This window comes from Vipera berus, assembly GCF_964194415.1.
Source record: "Vipera berus genome assembly, chromosome: 3".
NCBI lineage: Eukaryota > Metazoa > Chordata > Lepidosauria > Squamata > Viperidae > Vipera > Vipera berus.
The window spans coordinates 33,761,225-33,778,042 of record NC_138204.1 but is presented as its reverse complement, the minus strand read 5'-3'; the positions used below and the strand labels follow the sequence as shown (position 1 = coordinate 33,778,042).

The window sequence follows — 16,818 nt, the reverse complement described above, 5'->3', positions numbered from 1 at the left end:
TAAACTCCTCGGCACGACCCTGCAAGGGTTCCTCCCTCACCTCCTGATTCAGGAGGGAGCGAGTCACCCTAAACAGGGCGGCCGGGCGATTATCTGCGGACGCGATAAGGGTGGCGAAGTGGTTAGACCTCGCCTCCCTTATCGCAGCGAGATAAGACCTAGTATAGTATATATAAAGGCCCAGTCTAGCACAATACCAACAAAGAAGAAAAATAACAGCTCTCAAAAGTGGGGGGAAATGGCAAGTAGGTGACAAGCAACAGGGAGAGAGCAGAACTATTTAACTCAATTTTTGCATCTGTCTTTACACAAAGGGAAAAAACAGTCCAACCTACCAAAACCAGTGCCATAAAAAACAGAATAGAAACGCAAGTTAAGATAGGCAAGAAAATGGTAAGTGTCCAGCCTAGACAAGTTCAAAACACCAGGACCAGATGGATTACACCCCAAATTTCTCAAGGAACTGGCAGACGTGATCTCAGAACCGCTGAACTATATTTTTCAAAGATCCTGGAGCACTGGGGAACTACCAGAGGACTGGAAGAGAGCTGATGTAGTTCCCATCTTCAAAAAAGGGAAAAAAAATAGATCCAGGAAACTATAGACCTATCAGCCTGACCTCAATACCTGGGAAGACTCTGGAAAAGATAATCAAACAACAAATCAGCGAACACCTTGATGCAAGCAAAGTCATCACTAAAAGTCAACATGGGTTTGTCAAAAACAGATCATGCCAGACAAATCTTATTGCATTCTTTGACCAAGTGACAAAATCAGTGGACCAGAGGAATGCTGTAGATATAATTTACTTGGACTTCAGTAAGGCATTTGATAAAGTAGATCACAACCTACTACTTGGTAAGATAGAAAAATGTGGGTTAGATAGCATCACCACCAGATGGATTCGTATCTGGCTGACAGGCCGTACTCAGCTTGTGGTCCTCAATGGAATGGCATCTACATGGAAGGAAGTGTGTAGTGGGGTGCCCCAGGGCTCTGTTCTGGGCCCAGTGCTCTTCAACATCTTCATCAACGATTTGGATGAGGGGATAGATGAGGAACTCATCAAATTTGCAGACGACACCAAGCTGGCAGGAATAGCCAATACTCCAGAAGATAGGCTTAAAATACAGGAGGATCTGGACAGACTCGAACACAGGGCATTATCTAACAAAATGAAAAACAATGGTGAAAAAAGTAAGGTTCTACATTTAGGCAGGAAAAATCAAATGCACAGGTATAGTATAGGTGGTACCTTGCTCAATAGTAGTAACTGTGAGAGAGATCTCAGAGTCCTAGTAGACAATCACTTCAATATGAGCCAGCAATGTGCTGCAGCTGCCAAAAAAGCCAACACAGTGCTAGGCTGCATTAACAGAGGGATAGAATCAAGATCACGTGAAGTACTAATACCACTTTACAATGCCTTGGTAAGGCCACACCTGGAATACTGCATCCAGTTTTGGTCACCACGATGTAAAAAAGATGTTGAGACTCTAGAAAGGGTACAGAGAAGAGCAACAAAGATGATTGGGGGACTGGAGGCTAAAACATATAGGGAACGGTTGCTGGAATTGGGTATGTGTAGTTTAACGAAGAGAAGGGTGAGGGGTGACATGATAGCAGTGTTCCAATATCTCAGGGGCTGCCACAAAGAAGATGGAGTCAAGCTATTCTCCAAAGCACCTGAAAACAGGACAAGAAGCAATGGATGGAAACTAGTCAAAGAGAGAAGCAATCTAGAACTAAGAAGAAACTTCCTGACAGTTAGAACAATTAACCAGTGGAACAACCTGCCTCCAGAAGTGGTGAATGCTCCAACACTGGAGGTTTTTAAGAAGAGACTGGACAGCCATTTGCCTGAAATGGTATAGGGTTTCCTGCCTGAGCAGGGGGTTGGACTAAATGACCTCCAAGATCCCTTCCAACTTATTATATGTATGGATGTATGGATGTATGTGTGTATGTGTATGTATATGTATGTATACACACATACACACATACATACATATACACATATACATACACACACACACACACACATATATGAGAAATAATATTCTTTCTCAGAGCTTAACAGCTCTTATAAAAGATACTTAAAAAGATACTTATGACCTACCCTTGAAGTTATCCTTCCACGCCCGCCATGCCATAGTTATATTTTTGGCGCTTGGTTAAGGCTCACACTTACCACTAGTTGCAGTGTCCTGTGGTCATGTGACTGATTTGTAAAGTTTTATATTGTTTTCATGCAGAAAATGGCAAAAAAACACCTATTGTATATGCTGAGTTCACTTGACGACCACCTGGTTCACCTAGCAATGATGCTATTGCTGTTAAATATGTTTTAATTAAATGTGCTGCATTTAGCAATTTTAGGCAACCTTTCTTTCAACAACTCAGTAGTTTAAAATAAAATGATTTTTCCAATGTACAAAACAAATAGTTTATATGCTATTTTTAATCTAGAATTGTCTCAAAATATAAATATCTCATGAGCATAAGTTTTAAATTATATTTTAGTCTCAAGTGCTTTTAAATATGTTTTGTGCTCTATAATGAAGCTAATACAATGGAACTGTTAGGAAAAGCAAAACCAGATCCCTGCCAAGATATCAGAGGAGTCACATAATGTTAACTATGCCAGTAATAGTTTCTTTATTAGAACATTTCATTCTGTAGAGAAATTTGATTCAGATTACTGCCCAGTGATCAAAGTGAAAGATTTTTTTTTTTACAAAAACCATGTGATAGCAAGACTTGTAATACCTAAAAGATTGTGAAATACGTTTGAACTTAAAATTCTTAATTTACTTCATACATATGTAGTGCTGTTGTCAGACTTGGGGCAACTTTTATCTTCTTTAAGATGGCTCACACCAGTGACTAAAACTATTTTGAGAATAATAATAAAAAGCAGCATAAAGCCATAATAATACAACATGTACAGAATAATCATTTAGAAGTCTTCCCTATAGACTCTGCCTCCTGTCTCTTTCCTTCCCTTCCTGAAATTAGTAGTCATGATATATTTGCGTAGTAATGAGCATATTTCATAGCCTCGGGGTAGCTAAGTTAAGTGAAATTAACTTTTCAGCTTATTATAACATTAACCAGTCTTGTTTAGTTAGTGATTTGTGACTGAGGGCTTATGTAGTGTACTTAAACGAGACTTCATAATGGATGTTATTGATTGGATAGGAGGTTGAAGAATTTTACTTCCCAAATTAATCGGCAGAATTCTGTTATGACCAACCTTAGCAAAGAAATGTACAGAAAAAAATACAAAGAACAAGCCAGATTTATGTGAGTGGAAGTTGAGCTCTAGGAAGCTTCTTGAAGCTAAGTGGCAAAACTTAGCGGCATTATAGATTTTTGGACATTTTTGTCAGCTGGTACAGAAGCTAAATAATCATCTGACTCCCCTGGAGCCATTGTTAGAAAATAAATAATCATTTTTTAATGTAAACCCAAATAAAAATGGCACTGTGATAGTGTACATATGATAGTTTCTCCATAACACAAAGGCCAAGGTGGCAACATAAAGGAATATTGTAGTATTTCCCTTCCAGGAGGGCAGAGGGGAGGACATTGAAACATACCCTTCTGAAAGCCCAATTATATACGTAGTATAGGCCAGTATAGAAAGATAAGATGCAGTGATTCTCCCATCAAACTGGAGCAGAGGACTAAACTTCAATTCTAGATCCAGGAGGTATTGTGTAATCAATTACTTAGCCTTATCCTTTAATACAGGGGTCCCCAACCCCCGGTCTCTGAACCAGTATCAGGCCGCGGCATGCCAGCCACCGGGCCACACAAACAAGCAAAGCCCCATCTGCAGGATGCAGGCAGCACACAAAACCCGCGCCCCCTCCGGTCCGTGGAAAAACCTCCCTCCACGTAACTGGTCCCTGGTGCCCAAAAGGTTCCTGACCTCTACTTTAATATACACAAATTAACTAGGAATAGGCCACACAATGTGATTTTCCAGTCTAAGACTTTCTTCCAATTGGAATAAAAATTATTATTCAGCATTCCAAAATTCTCATTCATGGTAAACTTGGATAAATCAGTTATATTTTTTGAAAAGACATCTAGTTCCAGATTATTTTTTACTTTATGCTTTAGAAATAGTTTATGCTTTCAGTAAGGTAATAGACTTCTAAAATATTGAATTGTGAAAGTAGTAAGCCTCAGGCATGGAAAAGTTTTCTGTTTTTATTAGAACAATAATGTTACCAACTAAAAACCAGATTTTGCAAGAGAAAAGGTTGGTTGGGGAAAGGTGAGTTTTTAAACTTGTCATTCTGAACTATTCACTTCTCAAATGCAGAAAATTTTCCATTTCTGGAAAAGGATAATATTTAGGTATAGAATACTAAACATCGGATATTGTTAGCTACATACAGTAGTGGCCAAAGTTGTGGAAATCTTTTGGGGAAAGTGTATTTTTGAGGTTTGATGGCTAATAACACCACTTTTTTGGGAGTAGTACCATAAAATTATATATCAATGGAAAGATAATTTAATAAAAAATGTAATACATAGTTTGTTCAATTATCTGTACTGTATTCTATGAAAAGTTATACCAGAAAAAGGAAGCACAACTTGCTTAGGTTGATATCAGGTAGCTTTCCTTCATCTGATTGTAGCCAATGAGCATGAGTGTTTAGAGAGCCAATCAGGTGTCATCTTGTTTTGGCAATGAACCAATCAGATCACAGTAGGATTCAGTTATTGATGTCATCAAGTTGGTTAGGGGTGTTTTTTTTTCCATTCATTTAGTGAGCTTGTAAACATAATATTCAAGTAATGGTGCAAAGAGTTGACTGGTTTCCCAGAAAGCGACGTAAAATAGTATTATTAAGTGAACAAGGCTACAGTTATAAAGAAATTAGAAGAAAAATTGGTGGAAACTTAACCAAAGGTGGTATTTCTACTGTATACTTTTCCCAAACGTTTCCCACAATTTTGGCCACTACTGTAATAATGTTACATTTATTTTGTTCAAGTTTTATTTCCTGCCAAAAAAGGCATTTCAAAATTTGTCACAAAAATATAATGGCAAAGGTTGGAAACATACAGAAAATTTAAGTTAGCCAAATTTACCAGGATTTCATTAGCAGCATCAACCAATGTTTTAGATCAGGGGTGTCAAACTGCCGGCCTGTGCGCCGGACGTGTCATCCGGAAGCCACACCCACCCCATTGTCAGCAACGGCAAAACTGTCCCAATATGTTGCGCGATGTCACGTGACGTCACAAGTTTGACATGTCTGTTTTAGATCAATACCTAGCTACCTTAATTAACATTCAGAGACTAAATTACTTCCTGTTGAATGTTTTACTTCCCCAGAGGAGTGTGTACTTTGTTTTCTGAGTGTATTGTGGCTGCTTTAGCTTCTGTCTGATGGACTGCTTTGCTGATTGTCACTAATGCTTAGTTGTTTTCCCTCCCTGTGGTGTGTGGTATTGGGGTTTATATCCTAGCTCTTCATACAGATACTGCAGCTGGACTCCTGATCCGCAGCATTCATTTGGTAACACAGAGGCTCAACGCACAGTGGAGACAGGAAATGAGCATCTCACTAGCTGCATTAGAGCTTCTCTCTGGTTTGGCAAAGGTGAGCTTTAGGGAGTCTTTCTACTGAGAATTGTTTGTGTTAGGCTGAAGGATTTGTACTCATCTTCCTTTACTTCTTTACCAAAATCTCTTTCCTGGCAATGGCAGAGCTGGCAATGTAACTTGTTCTATACTAGGATCTAATATTTTTCCCTACTTGAAAAAAAAATGATACAAAAAAAGCTGAACTGAATAGCAATTAAATGAAATAAAATTAACTAAAAAGCAAAGCTCTTTAAGCCAAAAAGGTAAGTATAAAACCTATGGGGCTTTTGCATTACATTCTATAGTTGGGTATATTAAATTCACTTCTCTTTTTATGGGGTTTTAACTTACCTAATGTGATTCCCTAAAGCTAAGCAGCTTTTTGTATTTCTCATATCAGGTGAAGGTTGGCGTTGACTCTTCGGATAGGAAGAGAGCAATTAGCTCTGTGTGCTGTTATATTGTGTATCAGTGTAGTCGTCCAGCTCCTCTCCATTCTAGAGATCTCCATTCCATGATAGTCGCAGCATTTCAGTGTCTCTGTGTCTGGCTTACCGAACATCCAGACATCCTTGATGAAAAGGCGAGTGAAAATGCCGTTCTATATAAGCATAATTATTTGTGGTAACAACTACAAGTAGTCCTCAACTTACAACCATTCATTTATTGACCATTTGAAGTTGCAACAGCGCTGAAAAAAGTGATTTATGACCATTTTTCACATATGCAACTATTGCAGCATCCCTGTCACACAATCAAAATTCAGATGCTTGGCAACTGGTTCATGTTTATGACCGTTGCAGTTTTCCGGGGTCATGTGACCACCTTTTGTGAACTTCTCACAAGCAAAGTTAATGGGGAAGCCAGATTCACTTAACACCCATGCTACTAATTTAACAGCTGCAGTGATTCACTTAACAACTGTGGCAAGAAATGTCCTAAAATGGGCAAAACTCACTTAACAAATGTCTTGAGAAATTTTGAGCACAATTATGGTCATAAGTTGAGGATTACCTATATATCTTTCTAAATTGTGCATATTTTGTTTGTAAAAGCAGTACAAATAGGAGTGTAAAGTTTTCATTGGAAAACCGCATTTCACCCTTTAACAATTGCCCCAGGAATTATCCTGTAGTTTGTTTTCAAAATATGCAGTCCACAACAAATGATGACATTTGCCTCAGTTAAACCACAGGAGATAGGGGAAAGCAAAAGGAGTTACTAAAACTCAAGTAGCTTGCATGTTCTTTCTTGAATGTTTTTAATATAACTAACCACAAAAGACATGATGCACATATATGCATCATATATCCTCCCCCTCCAAAATCTAATTATCAAAATGACTATTTATCATTTTAAATCCAGTAGTGCTGAGTTTTAAGAACAGCAAAAAGCATCTTAGAGTTTTTATCATTATAGATTCCATAATAGTAGGTTGTTTTGGGCTCCTCTAGCTCCTAAAAGATCTGTCAAATTACAAACTTTCTTGAAACTATCTAAATGAAATCAATGCCGGGAAAGTGAGCTTTTAACTATACAGTGATTGCCCTAATAAAGTAATAGTGCAAAGTATGTAAGAAGCTAATTAGTAAAAATGTAACCTGTAGCAAGTTGAAATACTGTAAAAGGTCTTCATTATGATTTCTGTGATTCACACATATGGATTATCTACTTATTCAGAATTCCTCTGAGACTCTTTCAGAGTTTACAGGAATGTGACAGGAGCCCTGCACAGTACATACCACAAGTCTAAATATAGCTTCTGCTTAATCCTTTCAATTATTTTGGACCAATCCAAAGATGGAGAATTCTTCTTTTGAAAATCTTACTATCTTACTGTTGTTTTGTTCCATTTATTCATTTTTACTCTACATTCATCCTCATATTTTTCTGAATATTTATAGAGTTGTTTAAGGTCTTAATTAACTTAGTTATTTTATTTCTTAAAGTGTTTTTTTGTTAAATAGCTGAATGGTACAGCATTCCTTTTTTAGGATTGTTTAAAAGAAGTATTGGAGATTGTGGAACTGGGTATCTCAGGAAGTAAATCCAGAAGTAGTGAACAAGAAGTTAAGTACAAAGGAGATAAGGAGCCAAATCCTGCTTCCATGAGAGTGAAGGATGCAGCTGAAGCTACCCTCACATGGTATGAAAGATTATTGAAAGTAATCCTGTTAATCACAGTATATTTTTCTTAGCTTGGTTAATGTTTCTATAGTGAATTTGCTCAAAACAGTGTTTTGCTTAAAACTGAAGAATCTTGGAAATATATATTTGGTTAAAGAATACACTTTCAGTTTCAGCATTTTCCTCTAAAATATTCTTATTATGTTACTTAAAATTGTAGGCTGTTTGATGCTTTATGACAGCAAGACACTAGTAAAAATGTCATAGATACAATTTATGCTGCTTCCAGCATTCTACAGCATTTTTCCAGCATTTCTACTAAATATGTCTTGACTAAATTATTTTTTTGGTTTACAGCATCATGCAAGTTCTTGGAGCTTTTCCTTCACCCAGTGGTCCTGCTTCTCCTTGTAGCTTAGTAAATGAGATCACCTTAATTAAATATGCTCGGCTGCCTTCTATAAACAAATACAGCTTCCGCTATTTTGTCCTGGATAACAGTGTCATCCTTGCAATGTTAGAGCAGCCCTTGGGGAATGAACAAAGTGAGTAAATATATTGTGTATCTTTTCGTGCATGCATGCGAATACCGTATATACTTGAGTATAAGCCGAATTTTTCAGCCCACTTTTTGGGCTGAAAAATTCCACTTCGGCTTATACTCCAGTCAACAAAAAAAACTTACCGAGGACTTGTGCGCGGCCGAGGCTTTGGTGCTTCCAGGATCGCGCGCACCTCTCCCAAGCCACCGCCGTCCGGAGACCTGCCGAAGTTTGGGGAGGTTTGTGGAGGTGCGCGCGCAAACCTCCCCAAACGTCGGCAGGTCTCCGGACCTCCGCGCCCTGCCTGCCTGCTTCTTTCCGCAGCGGAAAGAAGCAGCCTGCCTGCTTCTTTCCGCTGCGGAACGAAGCAGCCTGCCTGCTTCTTTCCGCTGCGGAACGAAGCAGCCTGCCTGCTTCTTTCCGCTGCGGAACGAAGCAGCCTGCCTTCCGCTGCGGAAAGAAGCAGCCTGCCTGCTTCTTTCCGCTGCGGAACGAAGCAGCCTGCCTTCCGCTGCGGAAAGAAGCAGGCAGGCTGCTTCTTTCCGCTGCGGAACGAAGCAGCCTGCCTTCCGCTGCGGAAAGAAGCAGGCAGGCTGCTTCTTTCCGCTGCGGAACGAAGCAGCCTGCCTGCTTCTTTCCGCTGCGGAACGAAGCAGCCTGCCTTCCGCTGCGGAAAGAAGCAGGCAGGCTGCTTCTTTCCGCAGCGGAACGAAGCAGCCTGCCTGCTTCTTTCCGCAGCGGAACGAAGCAGCCTGCCTGCTTCTTTCCGCAGCGGAACGAAGCAGCCTGCCTGCTTCTTTCCGCAGCGGAACGAAGCAGCCTGCCTGCTTCTTTCCGCAGCGGAAAGAAGCAGCCTGCCTGCTTCTTTCCGCAGCGGAAAGAAGCAGCCTGCCTGCTTCTTTCCGCAGCGGAACGAAGCAGCCTGCCTTCCGCTGCGGAAAGAAGCAGCCTGCCTGCTTCTTTCCGCTGCGGAACGAAGCAGCCTGCCTGCTTCTTTCCGCTGCGGAAAGAAGCAGCCTGCCTGCTTCTTTCCGCTGGCAGGCTGCTTCTTTCCGCAGCGGAAGGCAGGCTGCTTCTTTCCGCAGCGGAAAGAAGCAGGCAGGCAGGGCGCGGAGGTCCGGAGACCTGCCGACGTTTGGGGAGGTTTGGGGAGGTGCGCGCGCACCTCCCCAAACCTCCCCAAACTTCGGCAGGTCTCCGGACGGCGACGGCTTGGGAGAGGTGCGCGCGATCCTGGAAGCACCGAAGCCTCGGCCGCACGCAAGTCCTTGGTAAGCTCCGGGCGGTCACTTGCTTCGCGTCTCCTGAGGGAAGGGGGGGCGACTGGAGCGGGCGTGTTTCCTCGCCTGCTGGGCGCCGCGATTTGCCCGGGGAACGCGCGGGCCCCGAATGGCAGCGTGGAGCGAGGAAGCGGACAGCCAGGGCTTCCCCTAGAGCCGCGGCCACACAGGGTATTCCTGTGTATTCAGGCTTGCAAAATGGCGGATCGAGCCTCTGCTGGCGGCAGAGGCTTGCAGAGTGCGGATCCAGCCTCCGCCGGCGGCGGAGGCTTGCAGAGCGCGGATCCAGCCTCCGCCGGCGGCGGAGGCTTGCAGAACGGCGGATCGGCTTATACTCGAGTCAACAACTTTTCCCAGTTTTTGGGGGTGAAATTGGGGGTCTCGGCTTATACTCGAGTCGGCTTATACTCAAGTATATACGGTATATGTATTTGCAGTTAATTAAACTGGTCTCCTGCATTATAGAATATTGTGCTGAACTGTAGAAGTGAAATTGTGCCATATTTGGGAAGTATATGTGATATGCAGCTCAACTTAAGATGATGATAATTCAGTTTCAGGATGGTTCATCCTGCTGTGTTTCAAAACTGATGACTAGGACTTTGTTTTATTTGTTGTATTCTTCATTTACTAGCTTATTTTTGGAGCAAGGTTTTATTAAAATACATTGTAAAAAAAATTGCAATTTTCTTTTTAGATTGGCTTTTAGGTACCCTTATGAAAAGATAGTTCAAAGAGACATATTACGTAGTTTGCAAACTGAATTACATTATGAAAATGAAAATAAAGCTGTAATCTTCATAGCTGTATTTAACATTTATTATTAAAGTCAGTAAATCTTTTAATACTAATTACTGGGGAATGAGTAGAAAACATTGTGCCATTTATGTTTGATTTATAGGTTTTCCATAGACATTCAAGTACCATTCAGGCACAGAATCCAGAATCCTTGGTCTAATCCAGCAGGCTGTTACATTATTAGGACATTTCAGCTGGATTCTTAAGGCTCATTTTTTGTGATCCTGGAGCCTCCAGAACACATGATAAAACTGAGTTGCAGTATAGGAATTCAAACAGAAGCCAGTTAAATACAAATTAAGTCTGTTTCTATTTTAATAAGTCTTGCAGCTTATCTATAAAAATATAGCAAAAAATATTTTTTGTTTTCATTCACTCAGTAATGGGTATGCTATAACCCATACATGTCAAACTCGCGACGTCATGTGACAAAGTATTGGGATAGTTTTGCCATTGCCAGGAATGGGGTGGGCGTGGCTTCCGGGTGACACGTCCGGCCCATGGGCTGGGAGTTTGACACCCCTGCTATAACCCATTTGATTTTATTCTTTCCTCTTGCTTTCATTCCTCTGGTAAATAAAATTGTCCCAAGTTTATTTACAGACATAATGGGGGAGGCTATTAGTTTCTTTCCAGTAATTGTATGAAGCTCCTGCACACGGAGCAGGCTTATGCTTCTAACTTCAAATCTGTCTATTGAATTTCTAGCTCTGCCAATTGTGTTACTGAAATTTCTCATTCCTTAATTTGTTTATACATGCCCAATGTAATCTTTTTCAGCATTATTATTTTAAGAGGTTATTCATGCTAATCTTTCTCTTCCCCAGATGACTTTTTTCCTTCCCTCACCATTCTAATCCGTGGGATGTCTGGAAGACATGCGTGGGCACAACAACTTTGCCTTTTGCCAAGAGGAGCCAAAACAAATCAAAAGGTTTTTATAAGAGTTCTGGGTAGAACTAATTTGCTTTCTTATAAAAGTCAAGGAGTACTGAAAAATGTTCAGTAAAGTGCTAATGTTACACTACCCTTAGTGCAATGAATTACTGATTTTAATGCCCCTTTCAGCTTCACTTCCAAACTAACCATGGATTATTTCCTCTCCTATTTATTGTAGAGATCTATAAAGGATTACATTTTTAAAAATTAAAATAACTGATTATTGACTTAGAGACTATTTCTATTACCACCCAAATTTGGGAAATGAGATAATGAATCATGTTCATCCATATATATAGTATGTGTGGTTCATATCTTCCATTTAACAATTGCAACATTTTATAATAGGGCAGTAGTTATGGTCTGTCCTTTACTAATCTAACAGTAGTTATAAATACGTCTTAGAATCTCTTTAGCACAAATATTCTTTTCTTTAGTGAAATATCAATTAATTTAAAAATATCACAAAGTTATTTACTAATGCTAAAATAATTATGATATCCTTGTTCATCATTCCAGAAGATTCAGTATTTCGAGTAAAAAAATAGTTGGGAAGGCATAATAAATAATTATTTAAATGTTACTTTTCTGATGAATTACAAGTGCTGCCAGTCCCAAATTTATTTCAGTCTGTTTCAGTGCTTTTACAATAACAAAATATTAAAACTTTTAAAGTAAATGTTAAAATGGATTGTTTTCTTTTCAACAGCTATTTGTTCCAGAACCCCGACCTGCACCTAAAAATGATGTTGGATTAAAATATAGTGTGAAACATCGCCCATTTCCTGAGGAAGTGGACAAAATTCCTTTCGTGAAAGCAGACCTGAGCATTCCAGACTTGCATGAGATAGTTACTGAGGAAGTATGAAATTTATAATTTCCTGATTTATTTCATGTTGCACAAAAAACTTTTTAAATTCTTTGCAATTACTTTTACTCTCTTGAGTGTATTCATATCAGTCTTTCTGGACAAAATAATGCATTTGTACATCTCTGCATCTATTAGAACTTTCTATGATTACTAGACATATAAACTAAGTCAGTCATCATTTTTCAGGAAGCCATTGGAATGGAATATCCTGTGGTCCTTATTCTTTCCGTATCCTGTGAAAATGTGAAGTCAGACAGATGTTGATTCTGTTGACATTGGTTTTAATTATTTAACTGCATGTAGGGGCTGAGTAGCAGTTGAATTTTTGTAACGTGGCAACTGATGAGCATCAGTAAGCAGAATTTTATTAGGTAAAAAGCTATAGCAAATTGCAGCAGCTTTTTAGGCACCTGGTTTCATTGCTCTTTAAATCATGAAAAACACTGCACTACACCTTGATCCTACTTTTGGCAATTTTGGATGTCTGATGAAGTTGCTAAATATGTTTCAGCTGGAAGAACGTCATGAGAAGCTGAGAAGTGGAATGGATCAGCAAGTACTTTATGAGAAATCTATAGATCAGAAAATGGAAGAAGAATGGAGGAAGAAAAACTTCCCTGATCCAGTCACAGACTGTAAACCATCACCACCTGCACAGGAGTTTCAAACAGCCCGCCTCTTCCTTTCTCACTTTGGATTTCTATCTCTAGAAGCATTGAAGGTGACTGTATAATAAGGTCTCGCTCTATATTCTCTGTGTGGGAGATATTGCTACCTATTATGTTAATGCAGTTGATTTTTATTACTCCTTTTTTAATAAGACCAATTGAATTGAGCAGCCAGACATTAAAAAATGTTGGACTTTACAAGTTGGAAAGATCGTGATAATAATGTGATGAGCAGATGGGAAGAACTGTGAAGTTTTGTTCTTTGGAGGGAGTTGATAGATTAAGCAAAATAGTATGTTAAGCCTGTTCTCAGTTTAAAACACTTTTTAGGATTTATTTTTACAAACAAAAATACTGCTGAAATTGGTGATTAGCAGAATTTTACAGTAGGTGTCTCTGGGAATTCCAGAACAGAAGCAAAGAGTCTCTTGATTGATGTAGGTTGATCTGCATTTTTTTCTCCCATTTCCCTGCTTCTTTTGTAAAATATTGCTAATAAAAAGTTCTGGAGAACTTAACAGTAATAGCAATAGCAATAGCATTTAGACTTATATACCACTTTATAGGGCTTTACAGCCCTCTCTAAGTGGTTTACAGAGTCAGCATATTGGCCCCCAACAATCTGGGTCCTCATTTTACCGACCTCATTTTACCAAAGGATGGAAGGCCGGGCCAACCTTGAGCCGGTGAGAATCAAACTGCTGGCAGCCGGCAGTCAGCAGAAATAGCCTGCAGTACTGCATTCTAACCACTGTGCCTCCACACAGTAAACTTTTTATGCCGTTTTGTTTGATGGACATTGTACAGTTGTGGCTTTTGGATTTTGTTTTCATACACTATCAAAGCAGTTGTTCCATTTACAAGCTGAAATAGTTTATCTTACTTCATAAGTATTTGGAGGGGTTATTTAGCATTAACATCTGTACTTTTTTGCTTAGGATCCTGCTAATAGCAGACTACCTCCTCACTTGATTGCACTTGATTCTTCTCTGCCCGGGTTTTTTGATGATGTTGGTTACCTGGACTTGCTGCCATGTCGTCCTTTTGATACTGTTTTCATTTTCTATATGAAGGCAGGCCAAAAAACAAGCCAAGAAGTAAGTAATAGGCTGATTCCTTGTAGTTTGTCACCCGCTACAAAGTAGAAGAATATGCTGAAGAGTTCAACAATAATTTGGAATTCAGTTGGAAATGAAATCATTCAGGATTTCATTCCACAATAATTTAAGTTTATTTTACAGACTGTAAAAATTATACATAGCTCTTACTTTATTTCCACAATTTTTAAACTTTCTTTCTTAACCTACCCTAATTTTACTTATTCAGGGAAAGAGGTTATGTGGGACATTGGAAATGGTGCTTTAGAACTCATTTGACAATTGTTAACTACTGTAAGACACAGAAACTCCTTTAAAAAGCAGAACTGTTTTCAGGAAGCTAAATTCTGTATTAAGTAATGTGTTGATAATATTCGTAAGTAATATTATCAATATTATAATAGTTGAGCAAGTTGTGATTTATTAGGCCCAAACAAGCCTTGTGTCTCTGCATTCCCATAATATTTCTAGCTTCAGTGGTTTCATTAAGCCAATATTTCTTTTGGGGGGCTGAAAAACATATCAAACCTTTGGAAATCATATCAAAAAAGGATATGAGAAATATGGTTTAATTAACTGATATGAGTGCTGAGATTGGGCATATGAAGGGGCTTCCATGGCATAATTATATCTGCTCTAGACATTTTGTAGTTTGAATAGATGGTATAGATCATTCCAATCTATATCTCTGGATGATACAAAGTACCCATATAGTATACAGCTAGTCTTATTTGTCTTATTTATTGTACCAGCCAAATTGCTTGATTCTTCAAGGCAATGCAAAAGAAAGTGCTGATTTCCACAATAGTGTTAGTAAGAAATTGCCTTTATATCTTTGGGGTTTTTTTTCTGCTACACTGGTCTTTTCTTCCCCAGATTTTGAAGAACGTAGAGTCTTCCAGAAATGTTCAACTACACTTTCTTGAGTTCTTGCTATCTCTTGGATGGTCTGTTGATGTGGGCAAGCACCCTGGATGGACAGGACATGTTTCAACTAGCTGGTCCATTAATAGCTTCTGCGATGAGGAGGGATCAGAGCAAGGTGAGGTGTTTTCTTAGGACCAAGACAGAGCAACTTACTGAAATAGATCAATTTTCCTTCCCCCATCATCTCCATTTTAGCAAGGTCTAGGTGGGCTGAATAATCTTAGCAGAGAATTCTTTGTGGAGGGCAAAAGCAATCATTCTGCAGTGATCTGGGAAGCTCAGAATTACTCCATTTCCTCACACATGGATTTAAGCAGTTGGAGTGTCCTGAGACAATTGCTGTTCTCGTGCTTATGTTGAGAGAGGTACATCCAGTCCATAGAACTTTAGGTGCAGCATATACAGCATATAAATTCTTTTTAGTTACTAAAAAAAACACAAGTTAATCTTCAATATATTAAGAGGACATAGCTCTTTTAATAAAGCACAGAACAGGACTTAGTTTTAATTTTTCCCTCTTCTCAGATGAAGTAATCTGTTCAGAAGACATGGGAGCAAATATTTTCAACGGGCAAAGAAAAGTGTTGTATTACGCAGATGCTCTTACAGAAATAGCTTTTGTTGTTCCTTCGCCTGTGGAGTCCTTAAGTAAGTATACTGCACATATTTTTGTTCTTATAAGTGATTGAGAAATATTTCAGCATTTGTATTAGAACTGCATACTGCATTGCAGAAGAACTTGACACATATGAAAAATATGTGATAAATTCATTTTACTTTGTCACTCTTAAACTGGAACAGAATTTATTTTTTTCCTCCCTGCTGCAGAAAGCCATAGTGCTTTTAGCATATTGATACATTTTCCTGTGTTCAACATCCATTTCTTTTGCCACCCTTTTGTCATTATCTCATAAGATTTTAATATGTACCCACTTCTCGTGTGAAATGTTAAATATATTTTAGGGGAATTCATAAAGTATTCAGATATGGAATAGAAATGTTTAGGCTACTTTATTTTAAAGTTCTGTGACATGTCAATAATTTACAAAGTCTCTTTTAGGGAAAACATAGAGTTAGCATATATGCAGAAATGTTTCCAGATACTTACAGGAAAGTGTTCCACCTAAAATTCTGTCAAGGGGTTTCCAGTCAAAATTGAGACAAACTGAACTGGATCACTAAAAGTTTCTCATTCTCTTCTGTTCACATTTTATTTGCACAATTATAACTGAATCGGAAATCTCTATTGATTGCAGACTAGGGAAATTGCGCTTTCTGCGCTTGAATGAATGAGCTATCTGGAAAACCACTGTTAATATTCAGAATGGATTTGGAGTTGATGACCTTCTTGTTTTAAGAAACTTCCTTTTTTTGGATTTCAGCAGATTCATTGGAAAGCAATGTCTCAGACCAAGAAAGTGATTCTAACATGGATCTCCTACCTGGGATACTAAAGCAGCAAGCACTGACACTTGAGCTCTTTCCCAATCATACAGACAATCTCAGTACTTCACAGAGGGCAAGTTTATTCTGTTGAACTTTAAATATAAGTTATAGCTTTTATATATTTCTTTTTCCTAGCATTTTTTCCTGCAGGTGCAGGGTCCGTTCCCCCCCCCCCCATGTCAACCAAATGATGATCAGTTGGTTGCTTTAGGAATTGTCTGACCAGCTTTTTGCCAGAGCCTGATCTTGTGAGTGAGAAAGAGTGCCTGGCCCAAAGTTTTTGTATCTAAGGCAGTAGTAGAATTGACCATCTCCTGGTTTCTAGCCTGGAGAAGTGTCTTTGGATGGCATTCAACAATCCAATAAAACAGTAATAAATGAAACAACCATTACTTCAAACTATTATATAACAATTATTAAAAGAGTCTTAAAAACTATAAAACAAGAAAAGAAAATAATAGATGGAGGGATGTTAAATAATATTAGAGCCAACTTACAAATTCATCTATCAC

At 39.0% G+C, this 16,818-nt stretch overlaps 1 protein-coding gene across 3 annotated transcripts in view; it reads left to right on the top strand.

Moving 5' to 3' along the window:
- The window catches only part of RALGAPB (Ral GTPase activating protein non-catalytic subunit beta), an 81,115-nt gene that overhangs the window by 55,302 nt on the left and 8,995 nt on the right, over nt 1-16,818 (top strand). The window contains exons 16-26 of one of the 3 annotated variants that reach the window (XM_081322612.1): nt 5,506-5,627; nt 6,012-6,194; nt 7,606-7,757; nt 8,096-8,283; nt 11,186-11,292; nt 12,007-12,159; nt 12,680-12,889; nt 13,775-13,933; nt 14,810-14,975; nt 15,386-15,508; nt 16,243-16,379. In XM_081322612.1, the coding sequence (XP_081178738.1) occupies nt 5,506-5,627; nt 6,012-6,194; nt 7,606-7,757; nt 8,096-8,283; nt 11,186-11,292; nt 12,007-12,159; nt 12,680-12,889; nt 13,775-13,933; nt 14,810-14,975; nt 15,386-15,508; nt 16,243-16,379 (1,700 nt within the window). Of the gene's footprint in view, nt 1-5,493; nt 5,628-6,011; nt 6,195-7,605; nt 7,758-8,095; nt 8,284-11,185; nt 11,293-12,006; nt 12,160-12,679; nt 12,890-13,774; nt 13,934-14,809; nt 14,976-15,385; nt 15,509-16,242; nt 16,380-16,818 lie in introns of all 3 variants that reach the window. The other 2 variants (XM_081322611.1, XM_081322610.1) reach the window with 2 other exon arrangements.